Raw genomic sequence first — 22889 nt, forward strand, 5'->3', positions numbered from 1 at the left:
CAGGCAAATATCCCCAGCGCAAGTGTGGGCTCTGTGTGCAGCTACTGGGGTCAGAAATCCATTCTATAAGGACCCTCTGATCTATAGAAATAAAAAACTCATGCTTGTGTGCTTTGTGAATAAAAAAGTGAATGCTATAGGAGAAATAGGAGAGAATCCCCTCAAAGACTAGTAATTCCACAATGGAATGAGTCTGCAGGGGCTTTGTTCTACTGTGACTAATTGATTACGTTACTACAGGGGTCTCATAAAAAGACAGACAGGCAGAGAATCTGGAGTGTGAGAATGGGCAGGCTTTGAGGCCTAGATCCTATTATCTACTCATATTGCAGGGGGACAGGTGTCCTCAACCCCCTTAGTCCCCAGGAGTCCTTACCACTTAATGTTAGGCACTTCAAAGTCAAAAATTTAATTTTGGCTAATTAAACATTGAACAAAATGCAAAAAAAAAAAAGAAAATTATGTCAAGAGAGCAGGAACTGTGAAAACAGGAAAACCTACTAAGGGCAGAGACACACTGTCAGTTTCGGGGAGATAAGTCGCCCAGCAACAAATCTTCTCTTCTTCGGGGCGACTAATCTCCCCAAACTGCCTTCCTGCCAGCTAGAATGAAAATCTCCGGCAGGATGGCAATCGGAGCGATTTGTTTTCTGAATTCGGCCAATGTTTCCTCCATGTTGCCCTAGAGAATTGAAGACCAATTGAAGAGAGCTATAATTTGGGATCTGGTTGCCGGGGTCAGTGATCCCTGACAACCTTACTGCATTTTTAAGGCAGCAGAACAGGAAGGCTGATGATTCAGTTTATATGAAATTAACAGGTCAGGACTGGGATTCAAAATAGGCCCTGGCATTTCAGGTACACAGAGGCCCAAACAGCCCCCTTAAATAGTGACTATGGCATCTTACAGTAGCCTCTCTGGCATTTACCGGAAATTACAGATTGTCAGTCCAGGCCTGGAAATAAATATGAAGCCCAGTTGCTTAGAACAGGATTATCTATAATGTACTGAATGTCAATGCAGAGTAGGGTTGCATGCCTCCCACCATTTTGGAAATAAAAAGAGGGACCAAAATAATTGCTGCGCAGAGCATCAAACCCCTATTTACCATGTTAATTTTACTAAATTTGGCAGGTTATGAAAGTTTGAACAAATTTCTGTGGTTTTTATGTGTTATTACAGTTTTGCTAATGAAGGTGAATTGACCTTTGAAAGAGAAGGAAAGGTTAAAACTAAGTAAGCTTTATCAGAAAGCTCTATATAAATACACCAGTAAACCCTCAAAGTAATGCTGCTCTGAGTCCTCTGTCAAAAGAAACACCACATTTCTTTCCTTCTATTGCGTATACATGGGCTTCTGTATCAGACTTCCTGTTTTCAGCTTAAACCTCCAGGGCTAGGGCTTGAGCATGCTCAGTTTGTTCCTCTCTCCCTCTCCCTTCTCCCTCTTCCATCCCAAATGTAATCTGAGCCCAAAGCTATGAGTGAGAAGGGATAGGCAGGAAGTGATGTCACACCAAGCTAATATGGCAGCTACTATCCTAAACAAACAGAGAGCTTCTAGAGCTATTTACTCAGATATGGTAAAGCATTCTACAGAATAAATAGTGTTCTAGCTTGCACTATCGTGGCTAATCTATTGTTAATAAACTGCCTCAGTAGCTTTCCTTTTTCTTTAAGCTGCAAGTCTTATATTCCCCACAAGACTGCTTATCTTAAATTGTCACAATGGTTTCTTTGCTTATCTTAAACTGTTACAAATGTATCTAAGTGCACCTGCCACTTATTATGGGCTCTCTGCCAATTAAGTTAGAATCTTTTTCTGGCTGTTCAGTGCAGGAGATCAAAGAGAAAGTTGGGACATTTCAGTAACAAACCTGGGACAACGGGCTGAGATGTCAAAATAGGGACTGACTGTCCTGTGAAAAAAGGGACAGTCGGAAGGTATGTGGGGTTGCCACCTAAAATAATCATTATTTATTTATACAGCACAAAGAAGTTATGCAGTGCTTTACATTAGATAGGTCAGTGCTTATATGGAGTATTTTATTTATACTATCTAAGGTAAGGGATAGAAGGAGCACCAGGTGCAACATAACTGTGAACCTAACCCAGAGAAAGTCAGGACATTTCAGTAACAAACCCGGGACTGCAGGCTGAACTGTCAAAATAGGGACTGTCCTGAGAAAAATGGGACAGTTGTGAGGTATGGGGTTGCCACCTCTCCAGTTTTTGCCCATTTTTAAGTAGGGTAATTGGCAAGCAACCAATCACTGATCGCCACGTCAGAACGCCGCCCCCTGACATCATGAATGAACCCCTGAAATGTCACCCTATCGGCTCCCTTAAGTCATTGCCCCAACCCCCTGCCTGGACTCCCGAACGCCCAAAGGTGGTAACTAGGGATGCACCGAATCCAGGATTCGGTTTGAGATTCAGCCAGGATTCAGCCTTTTCCAGCAGGATTCGGATTCAGCCAAATCCTTCTGCCTGGCCGAACTGAACCCTAATTTGCATATGCAAACTAGTGGTAAATTAGGGGCGGGAGGAAAATTGTGACTTTTTGTCAGAAAACAATTTGCATATGCAAATTAGGATTCGGTTCGGAATTCGGCTAAATCTTTAGTGAAGGATTCAGGGGTTCGAAAGGAATCCAAAATAGTGGATTTGGTGCATCCCTAGTGGTAACCCTAATGCAAAGTGAGCATCCCCTTTAATAAGAATATCGAATACAGAGCAAAGAAGTTATGCAGTGCTTTACATTAGATAGTATAAATAAAATACTCCATATATGCACAGACCTATTTAAGGTAAGGGATCGAGGGAGCACCAGGTGCAACATACCTGTGAGCCTATCCCATTGGATGCTCCAGCTGTGCCCAATTACTAATATTACCCCACTCCTCACTAGCACAACTGATATAACATCACAGCGAGACATTACAGGTGCCCTGTGTGACACTGCCTTTAACAAATGCCAAAAGCCTCGGAGACAACAGGTAGGAGATTAAAAATCAATTAACCTCAATATCAGTGTAATGTTTCACTGCATAAAGCCTAACCTGTTCAAAGGCAGGCATCTGCAACCTACACTTAGCTGTTTTACAAAGGTGCAGCCAAATGTCAGTTTGCCTTTTAGAAGCAGAGTAAGTTGCTAGTACTCCCAGAGCATGGCATATCACTGTTTCAAATAAATTAGGGGTGTGTGGATGTGGACCCCTAATACAGGCTCATTGCTTCCCTGACAGCAAGGTAAAGACACACAGAGAACCCATTCTTTACATTTGTCTCAGGTTTACAGATATGGAAGAATTCCTCATGCAGGCATTTAACTGTAAAGCTGTTCATACTGTACATGCCTCAGATTTGCTCAGGCAGTTCAAGGGATTCTGTCATGATTTTTATGGTGTTGTTTTTATTTCTAAATGACACTGTTTACACTGCAAAGAATTCACTCTACAATATAAAATTTAATTCCTGAACCAGCAAGTGTATTTTTTTGTTGTAATATTGGTGTGTAGGCGCATCTCAGGTCATTTTGCCTGGTCATGTGATTTCAGAAAGAGCCAGCACTTTAGGATGGAACTGCTTTCTGACAGGCTGTTGTTTCTCCTACTCAATGTAACTGAATGTGTCTCAGTGGGACCTGGATTTTACTATTGAGTGTTGTTCTTAGCTCTACCAGACAGCTGTTATCTTGTGTTAGGGAGCTGTTATCTGGTTACCTTCCCATTGTTCTGTTGTTAGGCTGCTGGGGGGAAAGGGAGGGGTTGATATCACACCAACTTGTAGTACAGCAGTAAAGAGTGACTGAAGTTTATCAGAGAACAAGTCGCATGACTAGGGGCAGCTGGGAAACTCAAAATATGTCTAGCCCCAGATTTCAAAATTAAATATAAAAAAAACTTTTTTTTTATGCTCTTTTGAGTACTATTTTGGATTCGGCCGAACCCCTGAATCCTATGCAAAAGATTTGACTGAATACCGAACAGAATTTGCATATACAAATTAGGGGTGGGAAGGAGAAAACATTTTTACTTCCTTGTTTTGTGACAAAAAAAGTCACATGATTTCCCTCCCTGCCCAATTTGCATATTCAAATTAGGATTCAATTTGGCCGGCCAGAAGGATTTGGCCGAATCCTTCTGGCCGGCCAAATCAAATCCTAATTTGCATATGTGAAAAAGGCCGAATCCCGAACTGACTCCTGGATTCTTCGCATCCCGACTTTTAAAAAACCGATTTCAGTGTAGAAGTCTGCTGGAGCAGCATTATCAACAAATGCATTTTGGGGAAAAAACACGTTTTCCCACGACAGTATCCCTTTAAGCTGAGCAATTGTACAGGAATGATTGTCAGACTGCTGAGCCTATGCCATAAGGTGAAACATGGGAAGGGGTAATGGCGTAAGTGTCCTTTTTCCCTTCACAGGTTTCAGATTGTCTGGCTTAATGGCCTACAAGTGGAGTGAGTGCCTTACACGCCAATAAAACAAAGTCTAGTGTTCCACATCACATAAGCCATTAATATGACTGTACAAGTTATTACTAATCATTTATAGAGCGCCAACGTATTCCCTATAGATTATCCATCATTCCCACCGCTCCTTGCTGATCACTTACGTTTTTTCCTGGGGGGCTTTGCTGTGTTGCACGGGGTGCATTGATCGGTTGCTTCCCCCGATCTGCAGCTTGTCTTTGGGAGATTTCATCAGCTTGGAGTTGGACGAGGCACTACTTCTAGCGGGCGGGCGCGTGATACTGCAACCGCCGCCGCTTGGTTTCGTTTTCGAAGACACAGTGGAATACAGGGAGTTCATCGAGGAGGATGGCGGTGTCACAGGCGTTTTGTTTATGGAGCTGTGTCTTCTTTCTGCCGTGAACAAAAATAGGCTGGTAAGACATTTGTTAAGGGGGACACATTTTTATTATGCACATTCTTGAATCATACAGGCATCTCATTGGCACTGAAAAGGCAGGGGGCATCCAATCAACTGCCCTCCACATTTCAGGTCCCCATTAATGGAAAACTAAAGCAGTAGCTAGAAATGTTGTACATTATGTTTTGGGTTTCAGTACCAGCCCAAGGCAACCACAGCCCTTTAGGGTAGAGGCACACAATGAGAACGAAGCAATCCAAGTGCCATCCCAATTTAGATTCTAGCTGGCGGGAAGGCTTTTCCAGAAGATTAGTCGCTCGAAGAAGAGGCTTTTTGTCGCAGGGCAGCTAAATCTCCCAGAATCTTTGCGTTTGCCCTTACCCTTAGCAGTAAAGATCTGTGTCTCCAAAGATGCCCCAGTAGCTCCCCATCTTCTTTTCTGCTGATTCACTGCACATGTTCTGTGCTGCTGTGACTTACTGAGCTTAGGGACCCACTCACAATATACAGTACACATAGAATAGAAATGTCACAATATAAGGCTGATTAGTAATTAATACACATAATTACTACATGGCAGCACAGAAACCAGTGCAATTAGCATCAGAATTTAATATTCAGAAAACCTGTAGCATCATCTTATATTACAGCCAGGGAAGCTCATTTTCTGCTGGATAATTAGTGACGAGCCCTAAGCTTAGCTTCTCAACAGCCAATCAGAGCCCACTGAGCATGTGAGTGTCACAGACACTTTCCAAGATGGTGACCCCCTGTGACAAGTTTGAAGTCCTGGATCATTGCTGCTATTGACAAGCTGAAACTTTAGCCTCGTGCAATAAGTTCCCTATATAAAATATCATACCTCCCCACATTTTGGAAATAAAAAGAAGGACAAAAAAGTTGCCGTGCGTAGCGTTGCAAAATTTTTTGACTATGTCCATTTTTGTGACCACACTCCCTAATTTACAAAATTTCACAGGTTATAAAAGTTCAAACATATTTCTGTGTTTTTTTCCAGTTATATTTTCCAGGTGAATTGCCCTTTTAGCTGTGAGTCTAACTTTCCCAAGGGACCTGTTATCTTATATTGTTACAAATACTTATTTGCTTGTCTAGATACATTTGAATTGTTACAAATGTATCTTATCTTCTGTTGCGACTGTTCTGGGCTCTCTGCCAAAAGCCAATTAAGTTAAAAACTTTGTTTCTTTTTCTGGCTGTTCAGTGCAGAGAAAAACTTTCCTGCGCGGGTCCATTTTTTGGAACCCGTAGCCTACCTGCAACCTGCAATCCGGACCTGCTTTCTTACCCGCTTGGACCCGCTACCCGAACCGCAAGTACCTTATACTCAACACAGACCCGCGACCATCAAGAATCAGGAAGTGCTGTCATTGTAAACTAGAAGTGACATCAGAAGTAGGCGTGATCAAAAAAAAGAGTAAAACAGGAAGTGCTGTCATTGTAAACTGGAAGTGACATCATCGGAAGTAGTAAGTACCCGACCCGCTGCAGGACTCTACTTTCCAGTACAAATGAGGGACTGCAGGTTGAGCTTTCAAAAGAGGGACTGTCCCTCTAAAAATGGGACAGTTGGGAGGTATGAAATATGAAATTTTTAGCCACATTAATTTTCTGGGGTTAGGTCTCCTTTAACTGTAGGCCAGAGACCTCTGTTCCCAGACTAGTGCTGTGTGTTATGTGCCGGCAGTCAGCTGCATTGGTGTGAGATCTTACGAAGGTGCCAACTGCCGCCTTACAGTGTGATTTATGGTTCACCTGCAGCCTACATGCTGCCTTCTCTCAGTTACGCTCGCTCAGATCAAGAGAGAGAGAGAGAGAGAGAGAGAGAGAGAGAGAGAGAGAGAGAGAGAGAGGGTGGACAGCCCTGTATTTACGCCAGACATTTCTTTTGTGCAGTCAGCACTGCTGTAACTAAATAAAGGGCCTGCGTTGGTTTTCTTCCCAGCCCGGACACGCCGCTTACAATAATAAAAAGAAAACGAGAAGTAAAACATTGCTTAAAAAAAATCATTTTTTAACAGTAGATGACAGGATTTTATCTACGCTCAACGCCGGCTCTCTAGTAGCATTAGTTACAGGAAACTCGCCCATCTATAGACAGATTAAACAGAATTAGTCAACCTGACAAACACCGTGTTATTTATATCATCCGATGTTCATTTCTCCAGGCTAAACACAGAAAGGGGAGTGAAGCCAGAAAGAAACATTTATATTATATGATATGATTATATCTGATATTATTAGGCCCGGTATAAAATATAAAGCAGTGCCGCCCTATGAATTCAAATATTCTGTCTCTTGTTACTAAGCGATACAAGGAATCTACTGCACTGTCGATACGTTAATTGTATTATAGAGAATAAAGTATCAGCTGGACAGAAAGGAATCACAAGGCACAGCACCCAACCCCAGCAGAGGACTCCCAACCCTTAGATTGTAAGCTCTTCCTCTTATAAATGACTGTAAAGCAGCGAGTTAAAAACGATGATGACGGTAATCTCTACAAACAGTTGTTCGCTCAGTAAAAAGTCTTGGTGCTACTCCATTAAAATGTCACATAAGAAGACAAATGATTGTGTTTTCATTTATAAATCCTAAACTCTTGTGATTGGCTGCACTAAACGCAACTAATCTCCGTGTTTGCAAAAAGCGAAGATACATATTAACAGACTGGGTAGCATCTGCCAATTTCTGCAGGAGTAAACTTCCGGCTTGCTCAGAATCAGTGTTAAAGGAGAAGGAAAGGCTAAATCTAAATAAGCTTTATCAGAAAGGTCTATATAAATACAACAGTAAACCTTCAAAGTAATGCTGCTCTGAGTCCTCTGTCAAAAGAAACAGCACATTTCTTTCCTTCTATTGTGTACTCATGGGCTTCTGTATCTGACTTCCTGTTTTCAGCTTAAACCTCCAGGCCTAGGGCTTGAGCATGCTCAGTTTGTTCCTCTCTCCCCCTCCCTGCTGTAATCTGAGCCCAGAGCTATGAGTGAGCAGGGGGAGACTCAGGCAGGAAGTGATGTCACACCAAGCTAATATGGCTGCTATCCTAAACAGCAAGAGATTCTAGAGCGGTTTACTCAGGTATGGTTAAGCATTCTGCAGAATAAATATAGTGTTGTAGCTTGCACTATTGTGGCTAATCTATTGGCAATAAACTGCTTCTGTAGCTTTCCTTCTCCTTAAATGTTTTACAATAGTCTAACAATGGGAGGACAGAAGCTTTGCTCTGCACAGCAAGTCGACTTTCATTCATGTTAAAGGATCAGTAACATTTTTGTTTTGTTTTTTAAATTCATTAGTATAGAACGAAAAAAAAACTCCCGCAAAAACAAATGAAACTTTAAATCACTAAGTCTTTATTAAAAAATAACTTACCAAAACACTGCTTGCGCTCCTCTTCAGAAAAGGCGTCACGGCGACGATCCATCATGCGGCGCTCAATTTCTCCTCCCTGGCTATCTCCTATATGGAGGAGAAATCGAGCTCTGCACGATGGATCGCCTTTTCTGAAGAGGAGCGCAAGCTAAAGACTTAGCGATTTAAAAGTTTAATTTGTCTTTGTGTTTTGTTTTTTTTGTTCTATACGAACAATTTTTTTTTTTTTAAATGAAGTTACTGGTCCTTTAAGTTCATAGACATACAAGGTACGACATGCATTTTGCAGAAAACAATCCCATGATGCTGTTGCAAAAAGGCTTGATATCAGGGTACAGGCAGCTGCTTAATGATCAGAGAAATAAACAGCAATGAGAATGAGAGGAAATGCTTCTAACTGCCAGATTCCCTATGAGGAAGTTCCATGGCTTCTGGTAAGGAGCCGCCAGTTAGTGATGGCATTTAATGGGCAGCACCGCTATCTCTGTATTATCAGCGGAACCGTAGCTTTCTCTAGAAATGGACTTGAAAATAATAAAATGGAAAATTACAGAAGCGAGATTGCTGGTGACAGCACTTTATAATGGCTGATACTACATAGCTCGAGGGGAAAAAAATCTCCATTAATTTCTCTCTATCATCTAAAATCTCACATCTGTTATTTGCTTTTTGTATTCTGTCTTTCATTGCTCTGGTATTTTAAATCCAATACTGTTGCCACAGCCGACAACCTTGGCAACCAGAAACACTGTAATTTGTATTACTTATCATATCGAGTCCAATGTTGAAATCATGGTAAGGGATGCTAAAATCTACCTAGCAGAGAAAAATGGGCATATACATGAAATTCCCTATATATATATATATATATATATATATATATATATATATATATATATATATATATATATATATATATATATATATATATATATAAATATAAAATTTGGCACAGGTTAAATAGTGGAGAACAGATAACACCATTATGTTCTACAGAGCTTATCTGCTGTGTACCCTGAGCCTTTTCTCCTTTAATGGCTGCCCCCATGGCTACACAGCAGCTTGTTTATATAAACTATAGTAGTACTTATCTGTTATCAACTGTGTATCCTGTGCTTGAATGGCTGCCCCCGTGGCTACACAGCAGCTTGTTTACATAAACTATAGTAGTGTTTCTGAAGCAAACACAGCAGTTTTACCAGTGCAGGGCAACACTGCATCATATTTTTATTACTTTAAAAAAAACTTTCATTTTTTTGTTACTTTCCCTTTAACTATAAATTTGGTTGGCCTTCCCTTTGGAAGTAGACAGTATCACAGTCACAATGTCCTTTATATACAATACATAATATTCACATAGGCTGCACTTATAATCCAGGGTTATTTTCAGATCTCACAATACTATTATTTGAAAGAACCTTTACTTTCACTTTTCAGGGCTTGCTTTCCTGAGACCTAAATATGCATTAACCAATGCAGTCCTATTAAAAACAACAGCCCGATTGGGTAATGACATTGTTCTACTCTCACGGTGAGCTGATTTCTTCTCTCCATCTACGTATTTACGGGAGCTGCCATGCTGCATCACACTCGGGTCACCATTAGAATAATTACCATAATGCCTTCTTCTGTAGCAGACTGCTAATATATATCCCATTCATGGTATAAATGCCAATTCGCAGAGGAGTAATGTTCTGTGCACACAATGAGCCAAATGAATGTCAAATATACTGCCCGAAATTCAATGTATGCCCAACCTGTATCCTATATATTATAATGTACAGGACCCTCATAGACACTCAAAACATATTCCAAGCGGTAATAAAGACCATTACGTATGTAGCCTATATGAAGAACGTAGCCTTACTGTAAATTAACATAAGCAGGTAATAGCAATTTAAAGGGCCCAAATCCTATATTGGATTATAGGAGAAAGAAATTGTTAAGAATAAAAACTGTATAAATAGATATGCTGTGCAAAATAAAAAAAATGTTTCTAATATGGTTAGTTAGGCAAAAATGTAATTTATAAAGCTGGAGTGATTAGATGTCCAACATAATAGCCAGAACACTACTTCCTGCTTTTCAGCTCTCTTGCTTTCCATTGGTTAGCAGGCAGTAACCAATCAGCGACTTGAGGGTGGTCACATGGGTTATAACTATGATTGCAACGGTTTCCTAATTTTTTTACCAGCTTGTGGGGGCAGGAACAAAAAGGGGTGGAGTGCGACTTCAAAAAGGGCAGGCCATGACCTTAAAGGAGGCGGGCCACGGTGCAAAGATTTCAAGACGAAGGGCAAAAGCAAAGTTTACAGGGGATTGGGGGCAGGCCGAGGGGTCTTTTAAAGGGTATTACAAATTTACCAGCAGCTACATTGCCGGTAAATTTGTAATACCGGCCCTGGCAGGTGTTTTATCGCTAGGCTGGTAAAATACCGGTCGGGTGACAACCCTAGTCCTAACTGTTGCTTTTGAATCGGAGCTGAATGCTGAGGATCAATTGCAAACTCACTTAACAATTATGTCCCATGTGACCACCCTTATAATCACTAACTCAGAGTTAGAGAGCTGAAAAGCAGGAAGTAGTGTTCTGGCTATTATGTTACACATCCAGTCACTCCAGCCTTTATACATTTTTGGCTAACTAACTATATTCGATTTTCATTTTGCACAGCCTATTTAAACAGTTTTTATTTTTAGACTGAACTGTTCCTTTAAGAGCATAAAGAATGGTGTAGCGTGAAAGATAAAATCTGGCCAACAGCACAAGGCTAATTTCACGTGGAAGTGCATGTGGCTTCAGCTCCATTCATGGTGTTAGAACAGCACAAATAATTAATGCATCATCATTAAATAAAGAAATAGCATTCTATACATAAGAAGAGTCACAAGAGTGGCAAGTGTACAGGTATAGGGCAAGCGAGTGGCCACACAAACAAGTACGACATGGTCCCAAACCCCCTGCCGTTCCTGCAAGCATCAGCATTTCGCCGGAGTTAATAGCAAACCCAAGTCCCATCTGCTTTTGAACTTTGGCCAAGCCACTCAAATGACATTTCAGAATGGCTTATGTGGCCTGCTAGCAAGAGCTTAATCCCTCGTTTGCCAGATTATCCAGTTTGATCAACGACTTTAACACCGCTCCGAGTCAGGACTGGAAAGAGAAAGGAAAAAAAAAGGACAAGCGGGCAAAAGACAGAAAAAAAGGAATGATAAAAGAGAGAAAGTGTCTGTGTTTCTCCCATTCAGTTCCGTGTTGGGTGAGAGCAGAGCCGTGCAGAGCAATACCCACCTTTCACAAACTCCATGCAGAGCTGCTGGGCTCACGGCCAATTCCAAGCTCGGAGAAATGCTTAAAATCACACAACAACAAATACTTCCAGCCTCAGCCCTGCGCCTATATCCGAGCCTCCTACTCCCATTCACATATCTTGTACCAGGAACACTGCACACCCCGCTGCTCCCCAAAAACAGGGCCATCCTGGAACACTTTGGGGGAGTCCAGTGACTTCTGTACAAGCTCCATGTTGCTGCTTATGTAACATTGGCTGGTGTTGAGCGGTGCAATTTGGACGGGGACAAACACACGCACACACGCAGGCCTTGGCAGATAAAGGAGGGAGAGAGAGAGAGAGGGAAAAAAAACGAAAACAAGGGGGCGTGTTTTTATTTTTATCTAATACGGTCACAACAGAAGCTGCGGTCCCCTTTAAAGCAGGATCACTTAACCCTTTCATCCCTGCAGAACATACAGTAGTTAAAGTAAAAAGAAAACACTTGATTTCTCAGCAGATATTCACAGACGGAGCATATTTAAAGGGATTCTGTCACAATGAAGTTTTTATTTCTTAATGACATTGTTTCCACTGCAAATAATTCACTCTACAATATAAAATGTCATTCCTGAACCAGCAAGTCTATTTTTTTAGTTGTAATATTGGTGTGTAGGTGCATCTCAGGTCATTTTGTCTGGTCATGTGCTTTCAGAAAGAGCCAGCACTTTAGGATGGAACTGCTTTCTGGCAGCTGTTGTTTCTCCTACTCAATGTAACTGAATGTGTCGCAGTGGGACCTGGATTTTACTATTGAGTGCTGATCTACCAGGGAGAGGTTATCTTGTGTTAGGGAGCTGCTATCTGGTTATCTTCCCACTGTTCTGTTGTTTGGCTGCTGGGGGGGAAAGGGAGGGGGTGATATCAAACCAACTTGCAATACAGCAGTAAAGAGTGACTGAAATTTATCAGAGCACAAGTTACATGACTGGGGGCAGCTGGGAATCTGACAATATGTCTAGCCCCATGTTAGATATCAAAATTAAATATAAAAAAAATCATTTTTGCTCTTTTGAGAAACAGATTTCAATGCAGAATTCTGCTGGAGCAGCACTATTAACCAAGGCATTTTGAAAAAAAAAAAAAAAAATGTTTCCCATTACAGTATCCCTTTTTTTCAAAATGAATCAGTTAATAGTGCTGCTCCAGCAGAATTCTACACTGAAATCCATTTCTCAAAAGAGCAAACAGATTTTTTTACATTCAATTTTGATATCTAACATGGGGCTAGACATAGTCAATTTCCCAGCTGCCCCCAGTCATGTGACTTGTGCTCTGATAAACTTCAATCACTCTTTACTGCTGTACTGCAAGTTGGAGTGATATCACCCCCTCCCTTTCCCTCCCCAGCAGCCAAACAAAAGAACAATGGGAAGGTAACCAGATAGCAGCTCCCTAACACAAGATAACAGCTGCCTGGTAGATCTAAGAACAACACTCAATAGTAAAAACCCATGTCTCACTGAGACACATTCAGTTACATTGAGAAGGAAAAACAGCAGCCTGCCAGAAAGCATTTCTCTCCTAAAGGGCAGGCACAAGTCACATGACCAGGGGCAGCTGGGTAATTGACAAAATGTCTAGCCCCATGTCAGATTTCAAAATTGAATATAAAAAAATCTGTTTGCTCTTTTGAGAAATGGATTTCAGTGCAGAATTCTGCTGGAGTAGCACTATTAACTTATGCGTTTTGAAAAAAACATGTTTTCCCATGACAGGATCCCTTTAAGGTAAAAATACACTTGATTTTTCAGCAGATATTCACAGACGGAGCATAGTTAAAGCCAGGAGGTGGGTAATGTGTCAGCTACAGGCAAAAATGAGAATAGCCTCAACATTTCAGCACAATAGCCTTTGTCAAGGGGCTATTCTCATTTCTGGCAGGTGTATCCACTCCTTGTTGCTTTTCTTGCCTTGAATATACAATTGGGTGATATGAATTTATATCCAGTGATACTGTGTATGTATATACATTTTTTGACAAAATGTTGTTTGGCATGATATATTGTCTTTCTATAAAGGAATGTTTTTTGTGATACCACTGTCGTTTTGTGGCTTTTTCCAAGTGTGCAAATCCAATGTATAGATATTGTATATATTTGGTTACTCTGTGGGGGTACCTTTTATAAATATTTTCTTTATTGGTGTCTTCTTAAGGTTGCACCTGGCCGGAATTTTACCAATGTTATTAATAGAGAAAAAAAGATAAATATATAGGAAGGCCGGTATTTTTCCAGAAAAGGTGGCAACCCTATGTGTCCTCCATTGATCCATATTCAGCTACAGACAAGGGCAGGGATTGTTCACCTTCCAAATACTTTTTACAGTTCACCACAATTTAAGACTTTTTCAAATGCTTTCCATCCTTTCTTTTTTACTTTTCCCCCCCAAAATTGAAGTTTAAAGTTGAATGTTCCTGTCTCTGGTGTTTCCGTCTGGCAACTAAGTGATCCAGGTGCAAATTCTGTTACAATTTGCTCCATTAGTTGATACATTTTTCTGCAGAATATTAGCAACTATTGTATCAATTCTAAGGGTAGGGACACACTGGGCGATTTGGGGAGTTTTAGTCGCCTGGCGACTAATCGCCGCGACTTTTCTCCCCGAATGCCTCCCCTCGCTCTGCGCCTGGCTAAAATGAAAAATCGCCTGCGCTAATCACACGCGGCGATTCATTTTCCGAAGTCGCCCGAAGTTTCCTCGTGAGGCAACTTCAGGCAATTTCGGAAAACGAATCGCCGCGTGTGATTAGCGCAGGCGATTTTTCATTTTTCTCCCCAAATCGCCCAGTGTGTCCCTACCCTTACAGCTGCCTTTAATGAAACCCAGGGATTCTGCTCAGCAGGGGCAAAGATAAGAAATGTATCAACTAAATGTATCAATTTAGAACCGTTTACAGGGTCGGCGACCCCCCCTCCCAGAGCCGCTTCAGAAGATGAAAAATGACACTTTAAACTTCAATATTAGAAAAACAGTCACAATTAGAAAACAGAAAGTAACTGAAAACAGTCTTTACTCCAGGTGAACTATCTGAAACCAGTGAACCGGATAAAAAGTGTCTGGAGGTGAACAACCCCTTTAACACAGTTCAGACTTTTTAGACTCACTATGAATGACATTCTACAGAACTGCTACCCTGTATGAAGATTCAGAACAAGAGAAGACAACGGGATATACAAACGACTGCAAATAACTAAACACCTGTACTTTAAACTGGAATGTTGCTAAGAATAACATTTTCTTTCAGTATGCAAACAATAGCTTTTGGGTGGAGTTACCCTTTATAAAATCAAGAGCAAAGTGAATGTTTACCTTAAAGAAATTATGCATTTTATTTTTGTTTTGTTTTTGAGTATCTCAGCTTTTATGCCCACAAGCATTCAATGTTGAATTTGACTGAATTGACCCTGACCCTGACCCTGACCCTAGCATCCACGGAAAGTTTAGAACAGTGTAACAAGAATGAATGAATTTTAGAGAAAAATTAATAACATTTTATTCAAATAAGTCTGATCGCAAAGTAACTACAATCCAAACAAGAACACAGAATCTCGGGATTCTTGCTATATTCACAGCCATAAAGCAGGACAGGACTGCTGCTTACAATGGGGATCAGATAGGATCTGTGCAGCCACTGGGACAGAATGCTCTGTTATACAGATAACTAGCATCTCAGCTGCCATAAAGCAGGGCAGGACTGCTGCTTACAATGGGGATCAGATAGGATCTGTGCAGCCACTGGGACAGAATGCTCTGTTATACAGATAGCTAGAATCTCAGCTGCCATAAAGCAGGACAGGACTGCTGCTTACAATGGGGATCAGATAGGATCTGTGCAGCCACTGGGACAGAATGCTCTGTTATACAGATAGCTAGAATCTCAGCTGCCATAAAGCAGGGCAGGACTGCTGCTTACAATGGGGATCAGATAGGATCTGTGCAGCCACTGGGACAGAATGTTCTGTTATACGGATAGCTAGAATCTCAGCTGCCATAAAGCAGGGCAGGACTGCTGCTTACAATGGGGATCAGATAGGATCTGTGCAGCCACTGGGACAGAATGTTCTGTTATACAGATAGCTAGAATCTCAGCTGCCATAAAGCAGGACAGGACTGCTGCTTACAATGGGGATCAGATAGGATCTGTGCAGCCACTGGGACAGAATGCTCTGTTATACAGATAGCTAGAATCTCAGCTGCCATAAAGCAGGGCAGGACTGTAGGTCATGGAACTTCAAGGAGACTTCAAATATCCTCATATTTTTTTTAACAGGGGATACTTTGTAATGCACAAGTTTCAGTGAGTCATGTGACAGAAACGACATCATTAAGCATTAAGGCCAATGGACACCACACCATCTTTCATTATTTTCCAGGTACAATGTAATAGTAAATATATGATTGAAAAAAAAAAAAAAGACCTGGATTTCACTTTTCACTTGTGTATTAATAACAGTATGTACAAACGAATGATATTTCTGTGCCCCACTGAGATCTCTCTGAAGCCTTGTATATATACATATATTGAGTCACAAGGACTATTGACCTGAGTTAAGAAGTATTATAACCACGTGGAGGGTGAGAAGATGAAAGTAATGCCTTTTAAAGGACCAGTAACATCAAAAACATTTTTTTAAAATTTAGTTTTGTATAAAACAAAAAAAACCACCTAGACATATTTAACTTCAGAAAAGGCGACACAGCGACGATCCATCATGCAGTGCTCGATTTCTCCTCCCTGCCTTCTATAGGAGATAGCCAAGGAGGTGTAATCGAGCGCCGCATGATGGATTGTGGCTCCTGTTGCCTTTTCTGTAGAGGAGCGCAAGCAGAGTTTTGGTAAGTTATTTCTTAATAAAGACTTTGCCATTTTAAAGTTAAATATGTCTTGGTGTTTTTTTTTTCGATATATACAAAGCATTTTTAAAAATTTTGATGATACTGGTCCTTTAAGATAGCATTAAAGGGGCTGTTCACCTTCAAACACTTTTTTCATTTCAGACAGTTTCAGATAGTTCACCAGAAATTCAATTCAAATTCAATGACTCTCTAGCTTCTATTTGTGACCGTTTTTCTAATGTTAAAGTTTAAAGTTTTATTTTTCACCTTCTTATGACTTACTGAAGCAGCTCTGGGAGATGGGGGTCACCGACTCTGTAACTGATCAACTGATAAATTGATAAATTTAGTTGATCCATTTCTTATCTTTGTCCCTGCTGAGCAGAATCCCTCAGTTTCATTAAAGGCAGCTGTTAGACTTGATACAATAGTCTCTTATATTTCCCATAGATCCTACTGAGAAATGGATCAACTAATGAAGCAAATTGTAAGAGCCAGACAAAAGCCAGAGGCACGAACATTCAACTTTAAACTACAATTTTGGAAAAATGGTAAAAAATTAAACGCAGCTGTACAAATTCTTTGTTTCTGCTGAAAGCAACTGAACTGAAAAAAGTTCTTGGAAGGTGAACAGCGGCTTTAAGGTAACGTGACTGTCCCTTACTCATTCAGACACACAGTGTACACTAACGCAATTAAGTGCAGCAGGAACGCAGAAGAGACGTTAGCCACAATAAAAATCATGACTAATAAACAATGATGTCTGCAAGCGGAGAACAGATAAACCAGCATTCCACACAGGAGTAACTGGTGACTCGGTGCTAATGAGTGATTCTCATTTTTTGTTGTGAGAAAATTAAGGGATACAGTCATAGGAAAACATCAGTTAAAGGGGAACTCAGGCTTCCAAACCAAAATTTGATAAAGAGGCCCACATAACACTGAAAGCCTTAATATATTAATCACAGTTACCTGTTTCTTCAAATACTATAAATAAATTCCCTTTTCTATGCTGAAATCCAGCTGTTTAACAGTTCTTCTCTTTCTGCATCATTTGACATCCTGGCAGGGAAGGAGGGACTAAACACTGATGTTACAAATTTTAACAACCTCTCCACAGTTTACAGACAGCATGCAGGAACTACATAACCCACAATGCATTGCACTGGGATGTTCTTTTCCTTATTGAAATCACATGTGCAGGGAATTGTGGGGTTTGGAGGATGCAGGCTGAGGACAGATGGCTGTTAATACAAAGTAACAGTAGTCAGACAGCTCAGCAAAGTATTCAGACAGATCAGCACGAGAGCAGGGGGCTAGGCTTAGGGAACTGTCAGAAACCATTAAAAAATCATGAAAAGTCTGCATATTTTTTAATTGATGTATATTGCAAAGTTGCTTGAAATTATGTTTATTTTTCAAAAAGCTTAAGTTATGTTTTTGTGGAGTCACCTTTAATAGTGCTGCTCCAGCAGAATTCTGCACTGAAATCAGTTTCTCAAAAGAGCAAACAGATTTTTTTTACATTTTTATATTTAATTTTGAAATCTGACATGGGGCTAGACATATTGTCAGTTTCCCAGCTGCCCCCAGTCATGTGACTTGTGCTCTGTTAACTTCAGTCACTCTTTACTGCTGTACTGCAAGTTGGAGTGATATCACCCCCTCCATTTCCCCCCCCCCCCAGCAGCCAAACAACAGAACAATGGGAAGGTAACCAGATAGAAGCTCCCTAACACAAGATAACAGCTGCCTGGTAGATCTAAGAACAACACTCAATAGTAAATCCAGGTCCCACTGAGACACATTCAGTTACATTGAGTAGAAGAAACAACAGCCTGCCAGAAAGCAGTTCCATCCTAAAGTGCTGGCTCTTTCTGAAATCACATGACCAGGCAAAATGACCTGAGATGCACCTACACACCAATATTACAACTAAAAAAATACACTTGCTGGTTCAGGAATGAAATTTTATATTGTAGAGTGAATATTGTAGAGCAGTGGACCCCAACCAGTAGCTCGTGAGCAACATGTTGCTCCCCAGCCCCTTAAATGTTGCTCTCAGTGGCCTCAAATCAGGTGCTTATTTTTAAATTCCTGGCTTGGAGGCAAGTTTTAGTTGCATAAAAACTAGATGTACTGCCAAACAGAACCTCCTGTAGGCTTCCAGTCCACATAGGAGCCATCAATAGCCAATCACAGCCCTTATTTGGCACCCCCAGGAACTTGTTTCATGCTTGTGTTGCTCCCCAACTCTTTTTACATCTGAATGTTGCTCACGGATGAAAAAGGTTGGGGACCCCTGTTGTAGAGTGACAATATGTCTAGCCCCATATCCGATTTCAAAATGGAATATAAAAAAATCTGTTTACTCTTTTGAGAAACAGATTTCAGTGCAAAAGTCTGCAGGAGCAGCACTATTAACTGATGTGTTTTGAAAAAAACCTTTAATACTGGATGCCAAGTTATTATAAGGTGTCCAATGGATCTTAGAATTATTTTTTATCAGTAAACTATCCTGTGCACACTAAGATATATTTTATTTATATCTATATTTTATTTCCCCCTTCAGCGCTAGGAACATGGCCTGTATAAATCACAGCTATGGAACTCTTGGCTGGCTACCATTACAGTATGTGTTCTCTTATTAGAGCAGCGTGCATTTTAGAATTCCTGTTCCTTAATTGCTTGTATGTCGTCCAAACTGGAGGGTGTGTCTTTGGTTTGGCTCTGTTTCCAAAGTAATTGAAAAGCAGGAAAATGAAGTCCCTTAAATAGTTCTCAACACATTTTTGAGTTCCACAAAGCCTGTAGCTGGCACCACCTAGTCACCCACCGTCCCTCCCCTTACTGGCAGGTGCCCCTCAAAGGGAATCACATGAGAAACTGAATTCACCCGAACTAATCCTATAATTCCCCTGCTGCAATCAGAAAGTGGATGGGGCCAGCAGGCAAGCCACTGAGCATTTGGCTGCTACAACCTGAATCTTAAAGGAACAGTAACACCAACAAATCAAAGTGTTTTAATGGAATGACAATATTATGTTCTGTTACCCTGCATTGGTAAATCTGGGGTATTTTCTTCAGAAACTCTACAATAATTTATATTAACAAGCTGCTGTGTAGCCATGGGGGCAGCCATTCAAGCACAGGATACACAGTAGATAACAGATAAGTACTACTATAGTTTATATAAACAAGCTGCTGTGTAGCCATGGGGGCAGCCATTCAAGCACAGGATACATAGTAGATAACAGATAAGTACTACTATAGTTTATATAAACAAGTTGCTGTGTAGCCATGGGGACAGCCATTCAAGCACGTGTTTGAATGGCTACCCCCATGGCTACACAGCAGCTTGTTTATATAAACTATAGTAGAGTATCGGAAACAAATACACCAGTTTTATTAGTGCAGGGCAACAGTACATGATATTTTCATTACTTTAAAACACACATTTTTTGGTGTTACTGTTCCTTTAAGCAGCCAATCAGCTGCCCTGTAAGACCATATGTCACAAAGCAGAAGCTGGTTGCCTCGTCCATAGTAATTGCTGGACAAATTCAAGCACTCGGATCACATGCTGGCACTTCCTAGCTTGCACCTCTGAATGACAACCAAACTAAGGACATTTGAACCATGTGCCACCTCAGCCCATAAATAAGCACTAACATTGCTCACAAATCAGTGCAGTGATATCTATTTGAGGAAAAAGCAGGCTCAGAAGAAAAGAAAAATCTTTCAATTAAATTAAAACACAGGGTTTTGTATTTAAAGAAGAAGGAAAGCTACAGAGACAGTTTATTGCCAATAGATTAGACACAATAGTGAAAGCTATAACACTATTTATTCTGCAGAATGCTTTACCATACCAGAGTAACAGCTCTAGACACTGCCTCTGTTTGTTTAGGATAGCAGCTGCCATATTAGCTTGGTGTGACATCACTTCCTGCCGGAGTCTCTCCCTGCTCACTCATAGCTCTGGGCTCAGAGAAGAGCAGGGAGGGAGAGAGGAGCAAACTGAGCATGCTCAAGCCCTAGCTCTGGAGGTTTAAGCTGAAAACAGGAAGTCTGATACAGAAGCCCATGAGTACACAATAGAAGGAAAGAAACGTGGTGTTTCTTTTGACAGAGGACTCAGAGCAGCATTACTTTGAGGGTTTACTGGTGTATTTATATAGACCTTTCTGATATAGCTTACTTAGTTTTAACCTTTTCTTTTACTTTAAAACTACCCAGAAATAATTAAAGCAACAGTAACAGAAACAGCTTAAATTGACCGTAAATTAGTGTTTTAAAGTAATTCAAATGCAATGTACTGCTGCCCTACGATGGTAAAAATGGTGTATTTGCTTCAGAAACACTACTCTAGTTTATATAAATATGCTGCTGTGTAGCCACGGGTGCAGCCATTCAAAAAAAGAGAAAATGCACAGGTTACACAGCAGATAACTGAAGAAGTTCTATAGAATACATGAGATTCTACCGAGCTTATTTCTAAACTGTTGTGTAACCTGTGCCATTTATCTCTATCTCACCTGGAATGGTTGCCCCTGTCGCTACACAGCAGCGTATTCATATGAAATTGATTAGTATTTTTAAAGCAAACACAATTTTTACCAGTTTAAATTTTTGTAATTTTCGTTGTTACTGTTCCTTTAACTGATACTCTCCATCTGGCCCCAACATTACAACAATGGTGCTAGTGTTGCTCACACTCCAATGAATTATCAGACTGACAGGAGGGCGACAGGAGGCAACAACAAGAAGTATGGAAACAGCACAGATGTTTTCTGAAGGAAAAAAAATCTGCGTTCATGTCTATATATTTCCAATGGAAACATTGTAGGAGAAACAATATATTTAAAACTAATTATTGTCCCTTTAAGGACTAACACTTTCCCTACATTAGGGCTTCAGATGCATCCAGGAGCAGGCTTCTGATGTTAAAGGAGAAGGAAATGCTAAAACTAAGTAAGCCTTATCAGAAAGGTCTATATAAATATACCAGTAAACCCTCAAAGTAATGCTGCTCTAAGTCCTCTGTCAAAAGAAACATCACATTTCTTTCCTTCTATTGTGTACACATGGGCTTCTGTATCAGACTTCCTGTTTTCAGCTTAACCCTCCAGGGCTAGGGCTTGAGCATGCTCAGTTTGCTCCTCTCCACCTCCCTGCTGTAATCTGAGCCCATAGCTATGAGTGAGCAGGGAGAGACTCAGACAGGAATTGATGTCACACCAAGCTAATATGGCAGCTGCTATCCTAAACAAACAGAGAGCTTCTAGAGCTGTTACTCAGGTATGGTAAAGCATTCTGCAGAATAAATATAGTGTTAATGCTTGCACTATTGTGGCTAATCTATTGGCAATAAACTGCTTCCGTAGCTTTCCTTCTCCTTTGAGAAATGAACTGCAGTCTGCTATCTGGTAGATGCGCTGCAGTCCCAATGGCAGTGACAAGTCACCCTGTGGGGGTGAAACCCGTAATCCATCCTTACAAAGGTGAAGTGACTAAGCCGACAATGAGTCATTCAGCCGCACATGAAACAACTCCCTCTTAATATTATTATTATTCCCATACTGTGATCATGGGCCAAGCTGCACTAATAAAAAGTCATTGCTTTAAAGGAACAGTTCAGTGTAAAAATATAAACTGGGTAAATAGAGCTTTCAGCTCTCTAACTCGGAGTTAGTCAGTGGGGCTCATTTATAAACTTCGCTCAGATTGGTTCGCACAGTGAATATATTTGCTCTGCGCATGGTTACATTTATAAAGCTCAATAAGTGTGCAAACACAATTGCAATTTTTTTTTCACAATGCGAATGTCTACAAGATCTTTTTAAATATGTCAAAAAATTGCAAACTGCGAATATTTATGTGCACACTCTGCGTTTGAATTACACAACAACTTTGGTGGCGGGAAAAATATTCGTAAAACATTTTAAACATTTTTTAAATTTGCAAATTTAAGTTACTGTCAACGCTATTTTGGCACACAACAACCTTGCACAGTGGGCGCACTCACGCAAACACCCGTCTCATTTGTGAGCCATTTGCAAAAAATTTATACACAATGCGAATTTGCAAAAACCGAAAAGACGGGGCAAAGCAGTGCTATATTTTAGCATTCAGGAAAAAAACATGGGCTATGCAACCATTTGCGAATAAATATGTGATGCACGAACTTTATAAATGACCCCCAGTGATTTTAAGGGGGGCAACATGGGACATAACTGTTCAGTGAGTTTGCAATTGATCCTCCGCATTCAGCTCAGATTCAAAAGCAATAATTATGACCCATGTGGCCCTGATCAAGTCACTGATTGGTTACTGCCTGGTAACCAATCAGGGGAAAGCAAGAGAGCAGAAAAGCAGGAAGTAATGTTCTGGCTATTATGTTACATATCCAGTCACTCCAGCCTTTATACATTAGATTTTT

At 40.6% G+C, this 22889-nt stretch overlaps 1 protein-coding gene across 4 annotated transcripts in view; it reads right to left on the bottom strand.

Moving 5' to 3' along the window:
- atxn7.L (ataxin 7 L homeolog) overlaps positions 1 to 22889 on the bottom strand; it is a 119140-nt gene that overhangs the window by 25765 nt on the left and 70486 nt on the right. For 3 of the 4 annotated variants that reach the window (XM_018256712.2, XM_018256714.2, NM_001092500.1), the window contains 1 exon segment: positions 4624 to 4873. In XM_018256712.2, coding sequence (XP_018112201.1) covers positions 4624 to 4873 — 250 coding nt within the window. 4 annotated transcript variants of the gene reach the window in all.

This window comes from Xenopus laevis, chromosome 4L, assembly GCF_017654675.1.
Source record: "Xenopus laevis strain J_2021 chromosome 4L, Xenopus_laevis_v10.1, whole genome shotgun sequence".
Lineage (NCBI taxonomy): Eukaryota > Metazoa > Chordata > Amphibia > Anura > Pipidae > Xenopus > Xenopus laevis.